The 24,484-nt window shown below is 37.5% G+C and overlaps 2 protein-coding genes and 1 long non-coding RNA gene across 3 annotated transcripts in view; 1 reads left to right on the forward strand and 2 right to left on the reverse strand.

Annotated features, from left to right (window-relative positions):
• rufy3 (RUN and FYVE domain containing 3) overlaps positions 1 to 24,484 on the forward strand; it is an 881,807-nt gene that overhangs the window by 538,193 nt on the left and 319,130 nt on the right. The window lies entirely within an intron of this gene.
• Positions 1 to 24,484, reverse strand: part of LOC148679708 (uncharacterized) — an 890,299-nt gene that overhangs the window by 143,528 nt on the left and 722,287 nt on the right. The gene's annotated exons all lie outside the window — the stretch shown is intronic.
• Positions 1,400 to 24,070, reverse strand: LOC147844128 (uncharacterized). Its single transcript, XM_087253011.1, has 23 exons — positions 23,726 to 24,070; positions 23,229 to 23,486; positions 23,029 to 23,111; positions 22,865 to 22,915; positions 22,420 to 22,792; positions 22,116 to 22,295; positions 14,506 to 14,593; positions 10,748 to 10,792; positions 10,248 to 10,505; positions 10,048 to 10,130; positions 9,884 to 9,934; positions 9,439 to 9,811; positions 9,135 to 9,314; positions 8,974 to 9,062; positions 7,219 to 7,297; positions 3,464 to 3,508; positions 2,964 to 3,221; positions 2,764 to 2,846; positions 2,600 to 2,650; positions 2,155 to 2,527; positions 1,851 to 2,030; positions 1,683 to 1,778; positions 1,400 to 1,585 (listed from the first exon to the last, which is right to left on the reverse strand). The coding sequence occupies exons 7-22, from the start codon at positions 14,576 to 14,578 to the stop codon at positions 1,687 to 1,689; spliced, it is 2,313 nt and encodes a 770-aa protein (XP_087109137.1). The 5' UTR covers positions 14,579 to 14,593; positions 22,116 to 22,295; positions 22,420 to 22,792; positions 22,865 to 22,915; positions 23,029 to 23,111; positions 23,229 to 23,486; positions 23,726 to 24,070; the 3' UTR covers positions 1,400 to 1,585; positions 1,683 to 1,686.

Raw genomic sequence — 24,484 nt, forward strand, 5'->3', positions numbered from 1 at the left:
TCTCCATCTGCGTCTACTGCCTCTGTCAGAAGAAAACTACAGGTCATCAGCTATTCGTAAAAAATGTATATCTCAAATTATAAAATGTAAATTATTCTTATCTTTTGTTAAGTTTCTGTAGGTTCTGGGGCTGAGAACAGACATGTTGAGGTACAGTATGAGCACATTTTGAGAATAATTTTAATATATATTATTCGCAATAGTTTAGCAGCAACATAAATTACATCAATATAATATAATATATTTATTTGTTTATTTATTTGTTTCTTATTTTAATTAAATATATTCTGTTTCAGGCTGGTGATGAAGTGTGTTATGCTTCATTAGACATGCCTTCCACACAGCAACAAAGGCAGAGGAATGAAAGAGCTCAGAGTTCAGACTTCAGTATTTATTCTAATGTCAGAACCAGCAGAATGTAAAGTAGAGTAAACTAAAGTCATTGTTCTTTAGTAGAAATATGATTCAAAAGAGTGTTAATGACAATGTTCTGGCATCTGCATCCTATTTTCATTGATTCTAATATTGTAAGTTTTTAATGATTAAAAATGTAAATACATTTAAGAAAGGTTAAATGTTTTTTTCAGAATATTTGACTTGCAGTCTCAGAAAGGACTCAGTGTTGTTTCTGGGTCTCTCAGTTTAATATAATTTAAGCCAATCACATGAGTGCATATGCAGTAGTACTCCCAGCTAAAACTGAAGTTCTTAAACTCTTTTCATGCCACAAAACAAACATCTCCCTGCTACAACAACAGAAATGTAGAATGCAAATGTACATCTAACAGAGCTCTGAACATTCCTAATATTAAAAAAACAAAAAACTAGGTCTTAGATCATCAGATGTGTACACCATTTCAGAGGTTTTACTGCTACTGTGGGCAAATTACCACAACAACTCCACCAAAACTTATATATTATAGATCTATAAGATCATTTAATGGAATAACAACCAAAACAATATTTCATCACACCTTTAGCCTCAGTCAGTAGAGCTGCAATCTTCATTTTAAAACCATTATGAAAACCTCCATTAAGAGGACTTAAATGGATAGTTCACCCCAAAATAACAATTCTGTATCATTAACTCCCTTTCACTTGCTCCAAACCTGTTTGAGTTTCTTTATTCTGTTCAATACAAAAGAAGATATTTTGAAGAAAGCTGAAAAGCTGTACCCATTGACTTGTTTGTTTTTGCTACTATGAAAGTCAACGGTTACAGGTTTTCAGCTTCTTCAAAACATTTTATTTTGTGCAAAACAGAAAACAAGAAACTCTTAAAGATTTGAAACCGCTTGAGTTTGAGTAAACAGTGAGTAAATCTGGATTTCTGTGTGAACTCTCCCTTTATTTGAGCTCTCTCCAGTCACTCTAGGAAGACACTACACCTGGATTATTTGTCTAAATAATACGTTTATTATTAAAATCCCTATTAACATTAAAGTCATCTGAAGCGGTGGCTTAGTGCAGGTAAAGGGGCCCCGGCCCTGGGTGAGTCGGCCATTAGTTAGTGAGGTGCCCACTCCTCATTCTGCAGGTGATCAGGAAGCAGTTCTCTGCACTTCCTGTGTGACTCCTGCTCACCCTACACAAATCATTAAGATCATTAATCCAGACTGACCCTAACAACACAATCAAAGCCATGAGTGCGTCACTCAGATAAGTGTCAAGTCACTGGCCACCTGTTCACTGTAACCAGGGATGGCGCTCAATATCGTCCAAACTGGGCCGATCAGCCGCCGCTGGACTGAGACACCAGCCAATCAGCTGACGGCACTCTGATACACACAACACCGTGTTCAGAAACACAGAGCAACACACTTCTGCTGATCTCTCAGTGAGTCTCTTACCTGTTGACAGAGTTATGGGGAAGGTCAGTTTGCTCCTGGACGTGACCCTCAGTGAGCCTCCGAAGGGGAAACGGTTGCACAGGATGTTGAAGAGGGTCACTCCCACTGACCACACCGTAGCTGGACCCGCATGGTAGCGCTGTCTGCAGAACCACTCAGGTGGAGCGTATTGAATCGTTCCTGAGAGACACAAGGAGACACAAACACCCGTTCAAAACACTCCAGCACACACAAATTCCCTTTGGTGGATCATCAAAAGCTCACAAACATCCACAGAGTGTTTCCTTCTGCAACACAAACCCACCTGCGAAGTATTTGTAGGCCGAGCGCTTGAGCAGATCTCCACAGCCGAAGTCCAGCAGCTTGATGTCCTGGGACTCTGTGGAGATCAGCAGGTTCTCTGGCTTGACGTCCCGGTGCAGGACTCCGCGGCTCTCGCAGTGTTTCAGAGCCGCGATCAGCTGCACCAGCACTTTCTTGGCCAGACCCTCATCCAGACAGCCGTTCTCCTCACAGAAGCTCTGGAGGTCTTGGCAGGGATCCGGACGCTCCAGGATCAGGATGTAGCGTCTGGGACGGTCAAACCAGTCTAGCAGCTGCAGGACGTTGGGGCAGGCAGGAGCTGAATTGACGCGGGTCATCAGTGCCACCTCCAGCGGCAGCCGACCCTGACCTTCCTGCAGGACAAACGATTGGATTCAGAACCCAATGAAACATCAAACACAACAACAGGTTCACACTGAACTCACAACTCTCAGTCTCCTCTGTGTCCGCTCTTTAGACACATACTTGATGGCGACCTGTAGACAGATAAAGCATAATAAATCACACCTGCCTGATCCTCACACATCACATTTACTGAGATCAGGATTTCTAAAGGCTGTTTGAATGAAGAGCGGAGAAAACGACTTACTGGCAGTCCATCAGACCTGCGCATCCCAGCAAACACAGAGCCAAATCCACCGTCTCCCAGCAGTGGGCCCTTTGCATACGCGTCTGCAACACAGAGGAGCAGTAGAAATGTGTGTTCAAAGAAAACATGCAGCAGTAGAGAAAACTGTAAAAGAGCATTACTGAAACATCATCATCACTTCTTCAAAAAGCCATTCTGACCTCTGCGAGAGCGTTTGAGAGCTCTTCTAGATGAGGTGGACGGACGTTCATCTTCTGGTGTTTGCTGGCTGCCGCTCTGCCGCTTCCTCTTCCTGTTACCCTGATCTGTGGACACAGATTTGGCCAACAGGGAAGGCAGAGGTGCGAGAAATCCATCAAGCTCTTGGCTCACGGTCTGGGTTTCACCATCACCATCATGTGTCCTGACGTCCTGAACAGCTGCCTGGATGAAAGCAGAACTCCTGGATCTGGAGCGGCCTGAGACAACGACAACAACAACAACAACATATCACGTTTATTATAAGATTATAAGAATTAATCAACAATTAACTTTAGTAGCTGCATCTACAGAGAATAAAAGACATCTGATCACTTATATCGGGGAACAGTTGTGTTGAAATGGGTTCATTTGTACCAGTTTATTTACATCACATTTCCCCAAACATTACACAACATCATATCATGATTGATCATAAACAAATAAAAACTAAAACACTCACTGCGGTTTTCACCCATCTGACAAACTCCTCCAAACTCCAGCAAACCTGAAAACAAGAACAAAGATCAAATATCAATAAAAATGTCAATAAAAACAAGATCAAAATCAAAATAAACACAACAAAAGAGCAACAAAACGTGTCAAAAGGAATAATTTCAGCTCTGAGCGTCGATCTCCTTGTAAAATAAAAGTCTTCTGTCAGAAATTCTCTGGTCTCCTTGAAGAATCGCAGTATCAGCACAGTAATCCTCAGCAAATGTCTCAGAAATTCGCCTCTCCTCAATCAACAGATAGCGGCGAGTCTCGGTGTTTATATATGGAGTCAAATCATACCACGCGTTGCTATAGCAACCACAATTTGAATCGCCAATCTGAATCACGTGAGTAAACGATTCATCTCATCTCAACATATAAATAATAAATAATTAATAATAATAATAAACATAGTTAAAATAATAATAATAATAATAATAATGAAGTTTAAATCAATTAATTTATAATTCACGAAACTTCAATTCAATTCAATTCAGCTTTATTTGTATAGCGCTTTTACAATGTAGATTGTGTCAAAGCAGCTTCACATAAATGGTCATGTAATAATAATGTAGAAACTGTAATAATAATGCTAAATGAGCAAGATTGGTTTGACAAGGTTTGACTTTGTAAAATGTACAGCTATTTAGGAATTAATTAAATTAAAATAATAAAATTAACTCATATATTTTCTATTAGTGGCCCAAGCAATGTAAGTGCATGCTGTTTAATTACACGTACAGTGCTAACTGCTCACGTAGATATTAGGAATATAAGTTAAAAAAAGTTTATTATTGTAAATAATAGAAAGTAAATTAAATCGTTCACAATTTCTATGTCTATGCCTATATTTTACAGTCTATGGTCTACGCACGATTTCAGATCACATGGCCGTTTGTATCATCATCTGGTAGGCTACATGGTTCAGTCATATTTATGTACTTTTCATTTGCTCTTGTTTTCAGATTTAATATTATTAAGTTTTATTAATGTTTTCGTTATTTTGGATGTATGTGAAGGCTTTTTAAGGGACTTTGTGTTCACTCAACGGCTAGAAAGCCCAAAAGTTCACCTGCCGAATGAGTTCCCGCGTCTGACCACAAGATGGCGTCCACAGCAGAAAGGTGCAAGTTTATAAATACATTATTTCTGTTTGTATGAATCTAAATAGCTGTTTTCATCACTAATATACAGCTTTCAATAAGCTAAATTACTGTCACAAGGTCTGTAATGACAATTAGCTTGTACATTTGCTAGAATTTTCCTAACCGATCTAGCCTTGTTCATTTATATTAAAACAAAAAAAGATTGTATTAAATTCAGAAAAACATCTCTCGTTTGTCATTACGTTTGATGATTTGATGTGATTTGAGCTTCTGAACTTCTGTTAAGGGTGCAAAGTCTGCCTTGAAGCGGCCTGATTTTATACACCAGTTTACAGTAGTAAAAATATATCAAAGTTAATTAAAGTAAACATATTAAAGGTAAACAGGTTTCTATTTTTTGAATGTAGTTAAAAATTATTTATAAAGTGAATAATATGATTAATAATATGATTCATTTATTATATTGATATACATTTTTTATATTAAATTATCCCTGGGTCATAAAGGATTCTGCTTGCAGCCTACAGTACATCAGCTTTCAGGCTCAGTGCTGTGTTTCTTCTTCTTCTTCTTGGTCTTTACTGACGCTCCTGGTGCAGTGATGTTGCAGTTGCTGTGAAAAGCTAGGCGAGAACACAAACCACAAGTGTTTTTATTCAGGCATGCAACAGACTGAATGTCCTAAAACTGTTTGTGGTCAAGCTGGTGATCTTGCATGCTCAATACACACATCAATGCATGAGATAAACTGTGGTTAGAAAAAAACAGAAATAAGAAAAGTAAGAAAATATTTAGTGCACGCTGCAGCTGTAAATGTTGCTTTTAATATTTTCATGACTTGGAATTGATGAGAAACTGAAGATGCAAAAGTCTGATTTATTAAAATACGTGCCATGAATCAGAGACAGTGTAAACAGCACACAACTGAGGTTTGATTTATTTAAAGAAGAGCAGAGCAATGCAACATGTACGAGTGCAACATTCAACATTTAAACCAAATTGTAATAATCATTCAACAAAATTTCCTTTCATAAAGCAAATCCATCTGCTGTATTTCCTATTATCTTTTAATTTCTACATTAGACCTTCTTTAGTTGTTGAGAAATGACAGTATCCTGTTCACTGATCAGACACTTATAATGAATTTAATGTGAGAAGAGAGTTTAGTGTGGAGTAAATTCAGCACAATGGACAGCTCCCTGCAGTGCTGAACTGACTGAACCACATCTGCAGGAGGAAATGCTACAGAGATGTTTAATTACTGCTGAATAATTACTGAACAATATTGAATATTGAAAATCTAACCCATCAGTAGTGATTACTAATTAAACATTTATTTTATATATAAATTAAGATAAAAGGCGATTACATAAAAAACCTGTTGGGCTTATTCGCTCTAAGACATGCTTTGATAATCATATTTCTTTTAAAGTAATACGGTTTTGTCAATGTTAATAAAAGGAAACACTGAGTTTGTATAATCATTTCTTTTTGTAATTGAACACTCACTTTACAGCTCTTCATCTCTCAGAAAACTCCCTCATTAAACCAATAGTTGCCCTCGCGCACATTAATCAATACACAAGACTAAAGAAAGCCTAATGGAAAATCTGTGCTTTGTGACAATGATCTAAGAGATCTTATCAGATCAGTGAAGTTTATTTTTCAGTTTGGCTGAAGTGAAAACAGTTTTTGATAAAAACAAACAAAAAATTAAGCACATTATTATTAGCCCTGTAAGATTTTTATTTATTTTTTATTTTTTGGCTACAGAACCAAACACTGTTGTCCTATGATTTGCCTAAATTAAACTAACTTTAGTTAACCTAATTAACCCAGTTAAGCCTTTAAACTGCACTTTAAGCTGAATACTAGTGTCTTGTAAAATAACTATTAAAATATTGTGTCATGAGTTATTAGAGATTATTTATTTAACATATTATGTTTAAAAATGTGTTGCAAAAGATATTTTCTCAATTAAACCGTGCTGGGGAATTATTTAATCATTCATTACACTCAGAATAATTTATTTCAAGTGTTTATTTCAGTTCATTTTGATGATTATGGATTACAGCTAATATTAGTGTCAATTATAGTTTATCTCTTCATAATATAGCTGTGCTTTAATGATAAGTTTACATGTTTACCTAAAGTTTTATTATTTTAATATTATTTGAATGAATTTTATCGATAATTAATGCAAAGTCCTGCAAATAATTAAGCAACACAATCCTGCAGCCATAGTCCGACTTCAAATACAGAAATAATGTATATTTAATAAAGTATATTAGTAAAATAAGTGTTTATAATTAGTTTTTAAAGTGTATCTTAGTTTCTAATAATACTTTAAATTAAATTAACAGCAAATTCATTATATTTTGTAAAACGATGATTTATAGTGTATTTAATATTAGAATCTTTAACTTCTGATTTTCCAACCACTTTTAGCAAATTCATCCGTGTTAAACTCATATTTTTCATTATTGTGTGTAATCAGTAAAGATAAAATAAAATGAATATAATAACTAAATATATATTCACTTTAATAATGGCCTGTTGTTCATTTTAGAGCAAGAGTCTCCTTGTGCTGAACGGTTTAACAGCACCTCCACATCACCTGCATCAGAGTGTGTTTTCTGCTGGAATCTGCTGTTCGGTGTGTGTTCGGTGTGTGTTCTCCTCTTCTCCATCTGCGTCTACTGCCTCTGTCAGAAGAAAACTACAGGTCATCAGCTATTCGTAAAAAATGTATATCTCAAATTATAAAATGTAAATTATTCTTATCTTTTGTTAAGTTTCTGTAGGTTCTGGGGCTGAGAACAGACATGTTGAGGTACAGTATGAGCACATTTTGAGAATAATTTTAATATATATTATTCGCAATAGTTTAGCAGCAACATAAATTACATCAATATAATATAATATATTTATTTGTTTATTTATTTGTTTCTTATTTTAATTAAATATATTCTGTTTCAGGCTGGTGATGAAGTGTGTTATGCTTCATTAGACATGCCTTCCACACAGCAACAAAGGCAGAGGAATGAAAGAGCTCAGAGTTCAGACTTCAGTATTTATTCTAATGTCAGAACCAGCAGAATGTAAAGTAGAGTAAACTAAAGTCATTGTTCTTTAGTAGAAATATGATTCAAAAGAGTGTTAATGACAATGTTCTGGCATCTGCATCCTATTTTCATTGATTCTAATATTGTAAGTTTTTAATGATTAAAAATGTAAATACATTTAAGAAAGGTTAAATGTTTTTTTCAGAATATTTGACTTGCAGTCTCAGAAAGGACTCAGTGTTGTTTCTGGGTCTCTCAGTTTAATATAATTTAAGCCAATCACATGAGTGCATATGCAGTAGTACTCCCAGCTAAAACTGAAGTTCTTAAACTCTTTTCATGCCACAAAACAAACATCTCCCTGCTACAACAACAGAAATGTAGAATGCAAATGTACATCTAACAGAGCTCTGAACATTCCTAATATTAAAAAAACAAAAAACTAGGTCTTAGATCATCAGATGTGTACACCATTTCAGAGGTTTTACTGCTACTGTGGGCAAATTACCACAACAACTCCACCAAAACTTATATATTATAGATCTATAAGATCATTTAATGGAATAACAACCAAAACAATATTTCATCACACCTTTAGCCTCAGTCAGTAGAGCTGCAATCTTCATTTTAAAACCATTATGAAAACCTCCATTAAGAGGACTTAAATGGATAGTTCACCCCAAAATAACAATTCTGTATCATTAACTCCCTTTCACTTGCTCCAAACCTGTTTGAGTTTCTTTATTCTGTTCAATACAAAAGAAGATATTTTGAAGAAAGCTGAAAAGCTGTACCCATTGACTTGTTTGTTTTTGCTACTATGAAAGTCAACGGTTACAGGTTTTCAGCTTCTTCAAAACATTTTATTTTGTGCAAAACAGAAAACAAGAAACTCTTAAAGATTTGAAACCGCTTGAGTTTGAGTAAACAGTGAGTAAATCTGGATTTCTGTGTGAACTCTCCCTTTATTTGAGCTCTCTCCAGTCACTCTAGGAAGACACTACACCTGGATTATTTGTCTAAATAATACGTTTATTATTAAAATCCCTATTAACATTAAAGTCATCTGAAGCGGTGGCTTAGTGCAGGTAAAGGGGCCCCGGCCCTGGGTGAGTCGGCCATTAGTTAGTGAGGTGCCCACTCCTCATTCTGCAGGTGATCAGGAAGCAGTTCTCTGCACTTCCTGTGTGACTCCTGCTCACCCTACACAAATCATTAAGATCATTAATCCAGACTGACCCTAACAACACAATCAAAGCCATGAGTGCGTCACTCAGATAAGTGTCAAGTCACTGGCCACCTGTTCACTGTAACCAGGGATGGCGCTCAATATCGTCCAAACTGGGCCGATCAGCCGCCGCTGGACTGAGACACCAGCCAATCAGCTGACGGCACTCTGATACACACAACACCGTGTTCAGAAACACAGAGCAACACACTTCTGCTGATCTCTCAGTGAGTCTCTTACCTGTTGACAGAGTTATGGGGAAGGTCAGTTTGCTCCTGGACGTGACCCTCAGTGAGCCTCCGAAGGGGAAACGGTTGCACAGGATGTTGAAGAGGGTCACTCCCACTGACCACACCGTAGCTGGACCCGCATGGTAGCGCTGTCTGCAGAACCACTCAGGTGGAGCGTATTGAATCGTTCCTGAGAGACACAAGGAGACACAAACACCCGTTCAAAACACTCCAGCACACACAAATTCCCTTTGGTGGATCATCAAAAGCTCACAAACATCCACAGAGTGTTTCCTTCTGCAACACAAACCCACCTGCGAAGTATTTGTAGGCCGAGCGCTTGAGCAGATCTCCACAGCCGAAGTCCAGCAGCTTGATGTCCTGGGACTCTGTGGAGATCAGCAGGTTCTCTGGCTTGACGTCCCGGTGCAGGACTCCGCGGCTCTCGCAGTGTTTCAGAGCCGCGATCAGCTGCACCAGCACTTTCTTGGCCAGACCCTCATCCAGACAGCCGTTCTCCTCACAGAAGCTCTGGAGGTCTTGGCAGGGATCCGGACGCTCCAGGATCAGGATGTAGCGTCTGGGACGGTCAAACCAGTCTAGCAGCTGCAGGACGTTGGGGCAGGCAGGAGCTGAATTGACGCGGGTCATCAGTGCCACCTCCAGCGGCAGCCGACCCTGACCTTCCTGCAGGACAAACGATTGGATTCAGAACCCAATGAAACATCAAACACAACAACAGGTTCACACTGAACTCACAACTCTCAGTCTCCTCTGTGTCCGCTCTTTAGACACATACTTGATGGCGACCTGTAGACAGATAAAGCATAATAAATCACACCTGCCTGATCCTCACACATCACATTTACTGAGATCAGGATTTCTAAAGGCTGTTTGAATGAAGAGCGGAGAAAACGACTTACTGGCAGTCCATCAGACCTGCGCATCCCAGCAAACACAGAGCCAAATCCACCGTCTCCCAGCAGTGGGCCCTTTGCATACGCGTCTGCAACACAGAGGAGCAGTAGAAATGTGTGTTCAAAGAAAACATGCAGCAGTAGAGAAAACTGTAAAAGAGCATTACTGAAACATCATCATCACTTCTTCAAAAAGCCATTCTGACCTCTGCGAGAGCGTTTGAGAGCTCTTCTAGATGAGGTGGACGGACGTTCATCTTCTGGTGTTTGCTGGCTGCCGCTCTGCCGCTTCCTCTTCCTGTTACCCTGATCTGTGGACACAGATTTGGCCAACAGGGAAGGCAGAGGTGCGAGAAATCCATCAAGCTCTTGGCTCACGGTCTGGGTTTCACCATCACCATCATGTGTCCTGACGTCCTGAACAGCTGCCTGGATGAAAGCAGAACTCCTGGATCTGGAGCGGCCTGAGACAACGACAACAACAACAACAACATATCACGTTTATTATAAGATTATAAGAATTAATCAACAATTAACTTTAGTAGCTGCATCTACAGAGAATAAAAGACATCTGATCACTTATATCGGGGAACAGTTGTGTTGAAATGGGTTCATTTGTACCAGTTTATTTACATCACATTTCCCCAAACATTACACAACATCATATCATGATTGATCATAAACAAATAAAAACTAAAACACTCACTGCGGTTTTCACCCATCTGACAAACTCCTCCAAACTCCAGCAAACCTGAAAACAAGAACAAAGATCAAATATCAATAAAAATGTCAATAAAAACAAGATCAAAATCAAAATAAACACAACAAAAGAGCAACAAAACGTGTCAAAAGGAATAATTTCAGCTCTGAGCGTCGATCTCCTTGTAAAATAAAAGTCTTCTGTCAGAAATTCTCTGGTCTCCTTGAAGAATCGCAGTATCAGCACAGTAATCCTCAGCAAATGTCTCAGAAATTCGCCTCTCCTCAATCAACAGATAGCGGCGAGTCTCGGTGTTTATATATGGAGTCAAATCATACCACGCGTTGCTATAGCAACCACAATTTGAATCGCCAATCTGAATCACGTGAGTAAACGATTCATCTCATCTCAACATATAAATAATAAATAATTAATAATAATAATAAACATAGTTAAAATAATAATAATAATAATAATAATAATGAAGTTTAAATCAATTAATTTATAATTCACGAAACTTCAATTCAATTCAATTCAGCTTTATTTGTATAGCGCTTTTACAATGTAGATTGTGTCAAAGCAGCTTCACATAAATGGTCATGTAATAATAATGTAGAAACTGTAATAATAATGCTAAATGAGCAAGATTGGTTTGACAAGGTTTGACTTTGTAAAATGTACAGCTATTTAGGAATTAATTAAATTAAAATAATAAAATTAACTCATATATTTTCTATTAGTGGCCCAAGCAATGTAAGTGCATGCTGTTTAATTACACGTACAGTGCTAACTGCTCACGTAGATATTAGGAATATAAGTTAAAAAAAGTTTATTATTGTAAATAATAGAAAGTAAATTAAATCGTTCACAATTTCTATGTCTATGCCTATATTTTACAGTCTATGGTCTACGCACGATTTCAGATCACATGGCCGTTTGTATCATCATCTGGTAGGCTACATGGTTCAGTCATATTTATGTACTTTTCATTTGCTCTTGTTTTCAGATTTAATATTATTAAGTTTTATTAATGTTTTCGTTATTTTGGATGTATGTGAAGGCTTTTTAAGGGACTTTGTGTTCACTCAACGGCTAGAAAGCCCAAAAGTTCACCTGCCGAATGAGTTCCCGCGTCTGACCACAAGATGGCGTCCACAGCAGAAAGGTGCAAGTTTATAAATACATTATTTCTGTTTGTATGAATCTAAATAGCTGTTTTCATCACTAATATACAGCTTTCAATAAGCTAAATTACTGTCACAAGGTCTGTAATGACAATTAGCTTGTACATTTGCTAGAATTTTCCTAACCGATCTAGCCTTGTTCATTTATATTAAAACAAAAAAAGATTGTATTAAATTCAGAAAAACATCTCTCGTTTGTCATTACGTTTGATGATTTGATGTGATTTGAGCTTCTGAACTTCTGTTAAGGGTGCAAAGTCTGCCTTGAAGCGGCCTGATTTTATACACCAGTTTACAGTAGTAAAAATATATCAAAGTTAATTAAAGTAAACATATTAAAGGTAAACAGGTTTCTATTTTTTGAATGTAGTTAAAAATTATTTATAAAGTGAATAATATGATTAATAATATGATTCATTTATTATATTGATATACATTTTTTATATTAAATTATCCCTGGGTCATAAAGGATTCTGCTTGCAGCCTACAGTACATCAGCTTTCAGGCTCAGTGCTGTGTTTCTTCTTCTTCTTCTTGGTCTTTACTGACGCTCCTGGTGCAGTGATGTTGCAGTTGCTGTGAAAAGCTAGGCGAGAACACAAACCACAAGTGTTTTTATTCAGGCATGCAACAGACTGAATGTCCTAAAACTGTTTGTGGTCAAGCTGGTGATCTTGCATGCTCAATACACACATCAATGCATGAGATAAACTGTGGTTAGAAAAAAACAGAAATAAGAAAAGTAAGAAAATATTTAGTGCACGCTGCAGCTGTAAATGTTGCTTTTAATATTTTCATGACTTGGAATTGATGAGAAACTGAAGATGCAAAAGTCTGATTTATTAAAATACGTGCCATGAATCAGAGACAGTGTAAACAGCACACAACTGAGGTTTGATTTATTTAAAGAAGAGCAGAGCAATGCAACATGTACGAGTGCAACATTCAACATTTAAACCAAATTGTAATAATCATTCAACAAAATTTCCTTTCATAAAGCAAATCCATCTGCTGTATTTCCTATTATCTTTTAATTTCTACATTAGACCTTCTTTAGTTGTTGAGAAATGACAGTATCCTGTTCACTGATCAGACACTTATAATGAATTTAATGTGAGAAGAGAGTTTAGTGTGGAGTAAATTCAGCACAATGGACAGCTCCCTGCAGTGCTGAACTGACTGAACCACATCTGCAGGAGGAAATGCTACAGAGATGTTTAATTACTGCTGAATAATTACTGAACAATATTGAATATTGAAAATCTAACCCATCAGTAGTGATTACTAATTAAACATTTATTTTATATATAAATTAAGATAAAAGGCGATTACATAAAAAACCTGTTGGGCTTATTCGCTCTAAGACATGCTTTGATAATCATATTTCTTTTAAAGTAATACGGTTTTGTCAATGTTAATAAAAGGAAACACTGAGTTTGTATAATCATTTCTTTTTGTAATTGAACACTCACTTTACAGCTCTTCATCTCTCAGAAAACTCCCTCATTAAACCAATAGTTGCCCTCGCGCACATTAATCAATACACAAGACTAAAGAAAGCCTAATGGAAAATCTGTGCTTTGTGACAATGATCTAAGAGATCTTATCAGATCAGTGAAGTTTATTTTTCAGTTTGGCTGAAGTGAAAACAGTTTTTGATAAAAACAAACAAAAAATTAAGCACATTATTATTAGCCCTGTAAGATTTTTATTTATTTTTTATTTTTTGGCTACAGAACCAAACACTGTTGTCCTATGATTTGCCTAAATTAAACTAACTTTAGTTAACCTAATTAACCCAGTTAAGCCTTTAAACTGCACTTTAAGCTGAATACTAGTGTCTTGTAAAATAACTATTAAAATATTGTGTCATGAGTTATTAGAGATTATTTATTTAACATATTATGTTTAAAAATGTGTTGCAAAAGATATTTTCTCAATTAAACCGTGCTGGGGAATTATTTAATCATTCATTACACTCAGAATAATTTATTTCAAGTGTTTATTTCAGTTCATTTTGATGATTATGGATTACAGCTAATATTAGTGTCAATTATAGTTTATCTCTTCATAATATAGCTGTGCTTTAATGATAAGTTTACATGTTTACCTAAAGTTTTATTATTTTAATATTATTTGAATGAATTTTATCGATAATTAATGCAAAGTCCTGCAAATAATTAAGCAACACAATCCTGCAGCCATAGTCCGACTTCAAATACAGAAATAATGTATATTTAATAAAGTATATTAGTAAAATAAGTGTTTATAATTAGTTTTTAAAGTGTATCTTAGTTTCTAATAATACTTTAAATTAAATTAACAGCAAATTCATTATATTTTGTAAAACGATGATTTATAGTGTATTTAATATTAGAATCTTTAACTTCTGATTTTCCAACCACTTTTAGCAAATTCATCCGTGTTAAACTCATATTTTTCATTATTGTGTGTAATCAGTAAAGATAAAATAAAATGAATATAATAACTAAATATATATTCACTTTAATAATGGCCTGTTGTTCATTTTAGAGCAAGAGTCTCCTTGTGCTGAACGGTTTAACAGCACCTCCACATCACCTGCATCAGAGTGTGTTTTCTGCTGGAATCTGCTGTTCGGTGTGTGTTCGGTGTGTGTTCTCCTCTTCTCCATCTGCGTCTACTGCCTCTGTCAGAAGAAAACTACAGGTCATCAGCTATTCGTAAAAAATGTATATCTCAAATTATAAAATGTAAATTATTCTTATCTTTTGTTAAGTTTCTGTAGGTTCTGGGGCTGAGAACAGACATGTTGAGGTACAGTATGAGCACATTTTGAGAATAATTTTAATATATATTATTCGCAATAGTTTAGCAGCAACATAAATTACATCAATATAATATAATATATTTATTTGTTTATTTATTTGTTTCTTATTTTAATTAAATATATTCTGTTTCAGGCTGGTGATGAAGTGTGTTATGCTTCATTAGACATGCCTTCCACACAGCAACAAAGGCAGAGGAATGAAAGAGCTCAGAGTTCAGACTTCAGTATTTATTCTAATGTCAGAACCAGCAGAATGTAAAGTAGAGTAAACTAAAGTCATTGTTCTTTAGTAGAAATATGATTCAAAAGAGTGTTAATGACAATGTTCTGGCATCTGCATCCTATTTTCATTGATTCTAATATTGTAAGTTTTTAATGATTAAAAATGTAAATACATTTAAGAAAGGTTAAATGTTTTTTTCAGAATATTTGACTTGCAGTCTCAGAAAGGACTCAGTGTTGTTTCTGGGTCTCTCAGTTTAATATAATTTAAGCCAATCACATGAGTGCATATGCAGTAGTACTCCCAGCTAAAACTGAAGTTCTTAAACTCTTTTCATGCCACAAAACAAACATCTCCCTGCTACAACAACAGAAATGTAGAATGCAAATGTACATCTAACAGAGCTCTGAACATTCCTAATATTAAAAAAACAAAAAACTAGGTCTTAGATCATCAGATGTGTACACCATTTCAGAGGTTTTACTGCTACTGTGGGCAAATTACCACAACAACTCCACCAAAACTTATATATTATAGATCTATAAGATCATTTAATGGAATAACAACCAAAACAATATTTCATCACACCTTTAGCCTCAGTCAGTAGAGCTGCAATCTTCATTTTAAAACCATTATGAAAACCTCCATTAAGAGGACTTAAATGGATAGTTCACCCCAAAATAACAATTCTGTATCATTAACTCCCTTTCACTTGCTCCAAACCTGTTTGAGTTTCTTTATTCTGTTCAATACAAAAGAAGATATTTTGAAGAAAGCTGAAAAGCTGTACCCATTGACTTGTTTGTTTTTGCTACTATGAAAGTCAACGGTTGGCTTCCGGTTTGGCTGCAGAGGGAAATGGCAGGTTGAGCGCTTAGCTCTCGCAAGTCGGCGTTATATTCACCCCCGTGTAATTATTTTAGATTTTTAAAAAGTGATTTTCCTTCATTGATATGACGGGGGGAAAGAAAGGCAGAGGTAAAGGGGCGCAAAGTACAACGAGTAACCACCCACACCGTGCAGGCCTAGACGAGGAGGACGACATGCGGGAAGAAGAGGACCGACAAAATGGAGGCGAACCAACATCTGAGAATGTGTCCACGGGCCTTGAAACCTTAAGCAAACAGATCAGCGATCTGAAGTCGGAACTTAAGGAGGACTTAAAAACATTCAAAGACGAAATTAAGCATGATATGAGAGAAGAGTTCATTGAGTTCAAACAAGAAGTTAACCAGCAACTTTCAACGAACATGCTAACCATGCAAGAACACGGTAGGAAAATTAACGAGATGGAGACGCGGATCGATGACACCGAAACATGGAGTGCGGAGGCCAACTCCGCCCTTCAACAGGCAATAAAGGATCAACAGAAACTAGAAGACAGGTTGAACGACATTGAATCGAGGGCTCGACGAAACAATATCAGGATCCATGGTGTACCAGAGAACGCTGAACAAGGCTCGGTGATAGAATTTGTTGAAAAAATGCTCCGCTCCGAATTTGAGCTCGGCGACGTGGACTTGCAAATACAACGCGCGCACAGAGCCCTGGCGCCTAGACCGGGCCCAAACTCGCGTCCGAGGTCCATTATAGTAAATTTCCAGCAGTACAGCATCAAGGAGATGGTTATTCAAAAAGCCTGGCGAAAGAAAATCATGATGGAAGATAAACCGCTGTTTTTCGACCATGACTATACAGCCACCGTTCTCCATCAGCGCAAAGCGTACGCCAATATTAAAAAGGCTCTTAAAGAAAAGGGCATCCGTTTTCAGACGCCCTTCAATCGGATACGCATTCACTGGGAAGAAGGAGTGCAGGTGTACGGCAGTGCCGGGGAGGCAGCGCAGGAGCTGCGTCGGCGGGGATACAGCGTGGAGATGCCCGTGAGACCGCCGGGTAAGAGCCACCTGTTGGATCGTCTCCAGCGGGCTACATCGTGGCAGCGAGTGGGATCAACCACGAGTGTGGACACTGCCAGAAGAGCTAAAGAACGCCTACGGGAATTTGAACATGGTCGCAGCAATGTTTAAAAACCCACGTTATAGCAACCCTTTACATAATGATGTTTAATGTATGTGCGCCGGCTGGCGGGATGACGAGGTCAGCTGTGCCATTGGACACACGTAAGTGATCTATGATACACTCTGTAGCGGACTCATTGGTGAGGGGGCCCTTTCCGGGAGAGAGGATTTCCCCCTCCTCAACTGAAAACGTGAGAACGCTCTTCAGACTTTGGAAGTCTTTATTCTTTTCTGTTATAATGCTTGTTCTAAGCAGTTCTTGGCTTGTTTCTGTGTTACAGTTTATTTTATTTAAGGTTTGCCTGTGGAAACATAGTGGTGTAAGAATGACTCTTTTTGATGATGGTACAGTCTACTGAGGTTAAGCTAATGTCTTTAAACGTGAACGGTTTGGGTAACCCAATTAAAAGGTCAAAGGTATTGACAAAATTTAAAAAAGAGAAAGCAGATATAATTTTTATGCAAGAAACTCATCTCTCTCAACAAGAGCATGAGAAATTAAAGAGATTTGGCTTTAAAAATACTTATTACAATTCATATGAGCATTCACATAGAAGGGGAATTGCTATTCTTGTTGCTAATAAATTTAAATTCGAATTATATAAGGAAATAAAAGAAAAGGATGGGAGATATCTTATTGTTAAGGGTAAAATTGAAGAGGAGTTAATAACTTTAGTAAATGTGTATGCTCCACCCGATACTAGTAAACTGTTCTTCAAATCATTAATGGATGTAATTGTACTGGAAGCAGAGGGTATTTGTATATGTGGTGGAGATTTCAATGTGGTACTAAACCACCATTTAGACACAACTAATAGCAAAAGAAATGGGAGCAAAATATCAAAATTAATTAACACAGCCTGGGATGACATAGGATACTGCGATGTCTGGCGACATATTAATCCAACTCTCAAAAACTACACTCATTACTCAGCTCCCCACCGTACATACTCTAGGATTGATTATTTTTTTATGCCAAAAAATGACTGTTATAGGGTGAAAGATTGTAGCATTGGAGTAGCTGAGGTCTCTGACCACAGCGCTTTGTACCTGACAGTTCAAATAGAAGGAAGGAAGAGAAAGACAGGTTGGAGGTTGAATGTGGGTTTGTTAAATAACAAAGCAAATACAGAACAGATAAAATTAAATATAAAAGAATATATTAGGATAAATGATAATGGAGAGGTAGACCCATCCATAGTATGGGACTCATTGAAGGCTGTGATGCGTGGGAATTTGATTGCACTATCAGCGCAAAATAAAAAAAAGAGAATTATGGAGTACAATACCCTAACATCAGACTTATTAAATGTGGAGCAACAACACAAAATAAACAGGGACCCAAACCTACTGTCACGTATGCAGCAAATAAGGAAACAGATTAACAGCCTGTTGGAACAAGATGTTGAGAAGAAAGCTCGATTCTATAAGCAGACATACTACGAATCCGGCCCTAAAGCAGCAAAATTGCTTGCCCGACGCTTACGTAAACAAGAAGTTGATAGCACTATTCATAGAATACGAGACCCACAAACAAATAATTTAGTTTATCATCCACAGAAAATAGAGGACATTTTTCTAAATTATTATAAACAACTGTATACGGATGCTTCTAACTCTAAAATGGAAGCGACAAGAAATTTTCTTAATGAACTAGATTTACCAAGTATAGGCAAAATACAAAATGATTTCATTACAGCAGATTTCACACTAGAAGAGATAAATAATGCGATTGGGAGACTAAAAACATCTAAAACACCAGGTAGCGACGGCTTTCCAGCCGAGTGGTATAAAACTTTTAAAGAAATACTAGCCCCACTTCTGTTAAAAACATTTAACTGGATTAAAACAGAATGTAAACTTCCACCTTCATGGAACGAGGCTATCATCTCAGTACTCCCAAAGGAGGGTAAGGACAGGGAATTTAGCTGCAATTATAGGCCCATTTCAATTCTTAATATAGATTATAAGATATATACATCAATTATAGCCAAAAGATTAGAGACTATCCTTCCTGAATTAATTGACGAGGATCAGACAGGATTCATAAAAAGCCGTCAAACACATGATAATATTAGGAGGACGCTGCATCTTATAGATAAAATAGAAAGGGAAAATAAGACAGCAGTATTACTAAGTATGGATGCCGAAAAGGCCTTTGATCGGGTCAACTGGGAATTTCTTTACCAAACTTTGGTTAGATTCGGCTTCAATAAACATTTTGTAAATATAATTAGATCTCTTTACCAACAACCTACAGCCAAAATAAAAATTAATGGGTCATTATCTCCATCGTTTAGTTTACAAAGAGGAACTAGACAGGGCTGTTGCCTTAGTCCCACATTATTTGCTGTTTATATTGAACCCCTGGCCCAGGCAATCCGTCAACATGAACAAATACAAGGCATTACAATAGGACATAAAGATCATTTAATTAGTTTATTTGCAGACGATGTCTTGATCCATTTAACAGATCCTGAGGCTTCCCTCCCTGTACTGATGGAGTTCCTCGACGAATTTAACTTCTTTGCTGGGTACAAACTAAATATTGCGAAGACACAACTTTTGTCATTTAATTACAAACCTACTGAGGAAATCAGACATAGATATAAATTAAAATGGGACATGAAAGAAATAAAATATTTAGGGGTGATTATTACAAAAAACCTGAGTAGTCTGTACGGTGCAAACTATAATGTGATTAACCAGAGTATTAAAAGCGATATGGAACGGTGGTCTACCTACCCATTGGATTTTGCTAGTAAGATAAACGTCATCAAAACAAACATATTACCTAGATTACTATACCTATTTCAAGCCCTGCCAGTAGAGATACCTAAACATCAGTTTACAATCTGGAACAAACTTATTTCCAGGTTTATTTGGGATGGAAAGAAGCCTAGAATAAGATACACAACACTCCAGTTGTCCAAGCAAAAAGGAGGAATGGCCCTGCCGAATCTCAAAGATTATTTTTACGCAGCTCAGTTCCGTCCACTTTTTCTTTGGTGTAACAACAATTATTTTGCCAGATGGAAAGAAATTGAGACATATACGGTGGGTTATCAGATTCAGTCAATTCTTGGAGAAAAAGAAATCCCTTCGGTAGTCAAAAGTCAATTGGATTCAATAACTTCTGGAGCAGTGGAGTTTTGGTTTGAGTTTGCTAGACAATTTAAATTAAGCAAAGACCAAAAAGTTCTTCGATGGATAGCCTTTGACACTCAATTTAAACCAGGTGAAAGTGACGCCACATTTAAGCAATGGGCAACAAAAGGCATTAGTGCAATATGTACAGTATTGGAAAACAAGGAATTACAGACTTTCCAAACACTCAAAGAAAAACTTTCTCTTACTAATCGGGACTTATTTAGGTTTATACAATTCAGAGATTATTTTTACAGAGAAATAAAAATGGAAACGTCACACGAAATTAGTCCAGTTGTAAAGATTATGATGAATGCTTACAAATCAGATAGTAAATGTGCAAAAATAATCTCTAGTTTTTACGTAAGTATTATGGAAAGTAAGACCAACTCAACATTATACCTTAAATCAAGGTGGGAAAAAGAATTGAATGTAGAAATTCTACCAGAGGTATGGTTAGATATGTGCGAAATTCAACATTCCTCCACAAGCTCACAACAACTGAGGGTATTCAATTGGAAGAATTTGGTACGATTCTTTATAACACCTAAAATCAGCAGTAAAGCTTCTTCTACACCCCAGCAATGTTGGAGAAAATGTGGCTGCTTAGAAGCACACCATACACACATTTTTTGGGGATGCGAAAAACTGAAGCCATTTTGGAATGATGTGCACTTAACCTTAACAAAGGTGCTTGGGTATGAGATTCCATTTACATGCATTGTCCTGTACTTGGGTCATATTTCACTGGTTACACTTCAGGAGGATCGATACCTGGTAAAAATACTCCTTACAGCAGCCAGGAAAACCATAACCAGAAGCTGGTATAAGCCTGATTCACCTAAACAACAACAATGGCTTGATGTAATTCAGGAAATAAGGACATTGGAACATATGACTGGTGTGTTACGTTTGAAGGTGGACTTGTATGCCAAAAGATGGCAAAAATGGATAATTTACATTGACAAATCATTAGGGACTGGCTCTCAGACTGTACTCGCTTAAGTTTCAGACATATAAGTCAACTGTGCCTATTCTTATGTACCCAATTGCCCTCCTTTTTGTATAAACCATGTTTCTTTCTCTTATTTACTTATTTATTTTTCTACAGTATTCTCAACACAGGCTCTGTTTCTATCTTATTTTATTTATTTATCTATTATTGTTTTGTTGTTGTTGTTGTTGTTGTTTTTTTTTTTTTTTTTTGTTCTAGTTATTTGCTTGTTATTGAAATGGCTTGTCATATCTGACTCAAATTAGCCTTTTCTACTATTTGTAAAATTGCATTTGATTGTAATCAATTGTGACCTACTAAAAAATCAATAAAAATTAAAGTTATAAAAAAAAAGTCAACGGTTACAGGTTTTCAGCTTCTTCAAAACATTTTATTTTGTGCAAAACAGAAAACAAGAAACTCTTAAAGATTTGAAACCGCTTGAGTTTGAGTAAACAGTGAGTAAATCTGGATTTCTGTGTGAACTCTCCCTTTATTTGAGCTCTCTCCAGTCACTCTAGGAAGACACTACACCTGGATTATTTGTCTAAATAATACGTTTATTATTAAAATCCCTATTAACATTAAAGTCATCTGAAGCGGTGGCTTAGTGCAGGTAAAGGGGCCCCGGCCCTGGGTGAGTCGGCCATTAGTTAGTGAGGTGCCCACTCCTCATTCTGCAGGTGATCAGGAAGCAGTTCTCTGCACTTCCTGTGTGACTCCTGCTCACCCTACACAAATCATTAAGATCATTAATCCAGACTGACCCTAACAACACAATCAAAGCCATGAGTGCGTCACTCAGATAAGTGTCAAGTCACTGGCCACCTGTTCACTGTAACCAGGGATGGCGCTCAATATCGTCCAAACTGGGCCGATCAGCCGCCGCTGGACTGAGACACCAGCCAATCAGCTGACGGCACTCTGATACACACAACACCGTGTTCAGAAACACAGAGCAACACACTTCTGCTGATCTCTCAGTGAGTCTCTTACCTGTTGACAGAGTTATGGGGAAGGTCAGTTTGCTCCTGGACGTGACCCTCAGTGAGCCTCCGAAGGGGAAACGGTTGCACAGGATGTTGAAGAGGGTCACTCCCACTGACCACACCGTAGCTGGACCCGCATGGTAGCGCTGTCTGCAGAACCACTCAGGTGGAGCGTATTGAATCGTTCCTGAGAGACACAAGGAGACACAAACACCCGTTCAAAACACTCCAGCACACACAAATTCCCTTTGGTGGATCATCAAAAGCTCACAAACATCCACAGAGTGTTTCCTTCTGCAACACAAACCCACCTGCGAAGTATTTGTAGGCCGAGCGCTTGAGCAGATCTCCACAGCCGAAGTCCAGCAGCTTGATGTCCTGGGACTCTGTGGAGATCAGCAGGTTCTCTGGCTTGACGTCCCGGTGCAGGACTCCGCGGCTCTCGCAGTGTTTCAGAGCCGCGATCAGCTGCACCAGCACTTTCTTGGCCAGACCCTCATCCAGACAGCCGTTCTCCTCACAGAAGCTCTGGAGGTCTTGGCAGGGATCCGGACGCTCCAGGATCAGGATGTAGCGTCTGGGACGGTCAAACCAGTCTAGCAGCTGCAGGACGTTGGGGCAGGCAGGAGCTGAATTGACGCGGGTCATCAGTGCCACCTCCAGCGGCAGCCGACCCTGACCTTCCTGCAGGACAAACGATTGGATTCAGAACCCAATGAAACATCAAACACAACAACAGGTTCACACTGAACTCACAACTCTCAGTCTCCTCTGTGTCCGCTCTTTAGACACATACTTGATGGCGACCTGTAGACAGATAAAGCATAATAAATCACACCTGCCTGATCCTCACACATCACATTTACTGAGATCAGGATTTCTAAAGGCTGTTTGAATGAAGAGCGGAGAAAACGACTTACTGGCAGTCCATCAGACCTGCGCATCCCAGCAAACACAGAGCCAAATCCACCGTCTCCCAGCAGTGGGCCCTTTGCATACGCGTCTGCAACACAGAGGAGCAGTAGAAATGTGTGTTCAAAGAAAACATGCAGCAGTAGAGAAAACTGTAAAAGAGCATTACTGAAACATCATCATCACTTCTTCAAAAAGCCATTCTGACCTCTGCGAGAGCGTTTGAGAGCTCTTCTAGATGAGGTGGACGGACGTTCATCTTCTGGTGTTTGCTGGCTGCCGCTCTGCCGCTTCCTCTTCCTGTTACCCTGATCTGTGGACACAGATTTGGCCAACAGGGAAGGCAGAGGTGCGAGAAATCCATCAAGCTCTTGGCTCACGGTCTGGGTTTCACCATCACCATCATGTGTCCTGACGTCCTGAACAGCTGCCTGGATGAAAGCAGAACTCCTGGATCTGGAGCGGCCTGAGACAACGACAACAACAACAACATATCACGTTTATTATAAGATTATAAGAATTAATCAACAATTAACTTTAGTAGCTGCATCTACAGAGAATAAAAGACATCTGATCACTTATATCGGGGAACAGTTGTGTTGAAATGGGTTCATTTGTACCAGTTTATTTACATCACATTTCCCCAAACATTACACAACATCATATCATGATTGATCATAAACAAATAAAAACTAAAACACTCACTGCGGTTTTCACCCATCTGACAAACTCCTCCAAACTCCAGCAAACCTGAAAACAAGAACAAAGATCAAATATCAATAAAAATGTCAATAAAAACAAGATCAAAATCAAAATAAACACAACAAAAGAGCAACAAAACGTGTCAAAAGGAATAATTTCAGCTCTGAGCGTCGATCTCCTTGTAAAATAAAAGTCTTCTGTCAGAAATTCTCTGGTCTCCTTGAAGAATCGCAGTATCAGCACAGTAATCCTCAGCAAATGTCTCAGAAATTCGCCTCTCCTCAATCAACAGATAGCGGCGAGTCTCGGTGTTTATATATGGAGTCAAATCATACCACGCGTTGCTATAGCAACCACAATTTGAATCGCCAATCTGAATCACGTGAGTAAACGATTCATCTCATCTCAACATATAAATAATAAATAATTAATAATAATAATAAACATAGTTAAAATAATAATAATAATAATAATAATAATGAAGTTTAAATCAATTAATTTATAATTCACGAAACTTCAATTCAATTCAATTCAGCTTTATTTGTATAGCGCTTTTACAATGTAGATTGTGTCAAAGCAGCTTCACATAAATGGTCATGTAATAATAATGTAGAAACTGTAATAATAATGCTAAATGAGCAAGATTGGTTTGACAAGGTTTGACTTTGTAAAATGTACAGCTATTTAGGAATTAATTAAATTAAAATAATAAAATTAACTCATATATTTTCTATTAGTGGCCCAAGCAATGTAAGTGCATGC

This window comes from Danio rerio, chromosome 5, assembly GCF_052040795.2.
Source record: "Danio rerio strain M-AB ecotype USA chromosome 5, GRCz13ab, whole genome shotgun sequence".
In the NCBI taxonomy this organism is placed as follows: Eukaryota; Metazoa; Chordata; class Actinopteri; order Cypriniformes; family Danionidae; genus Danio; species Danio rerio.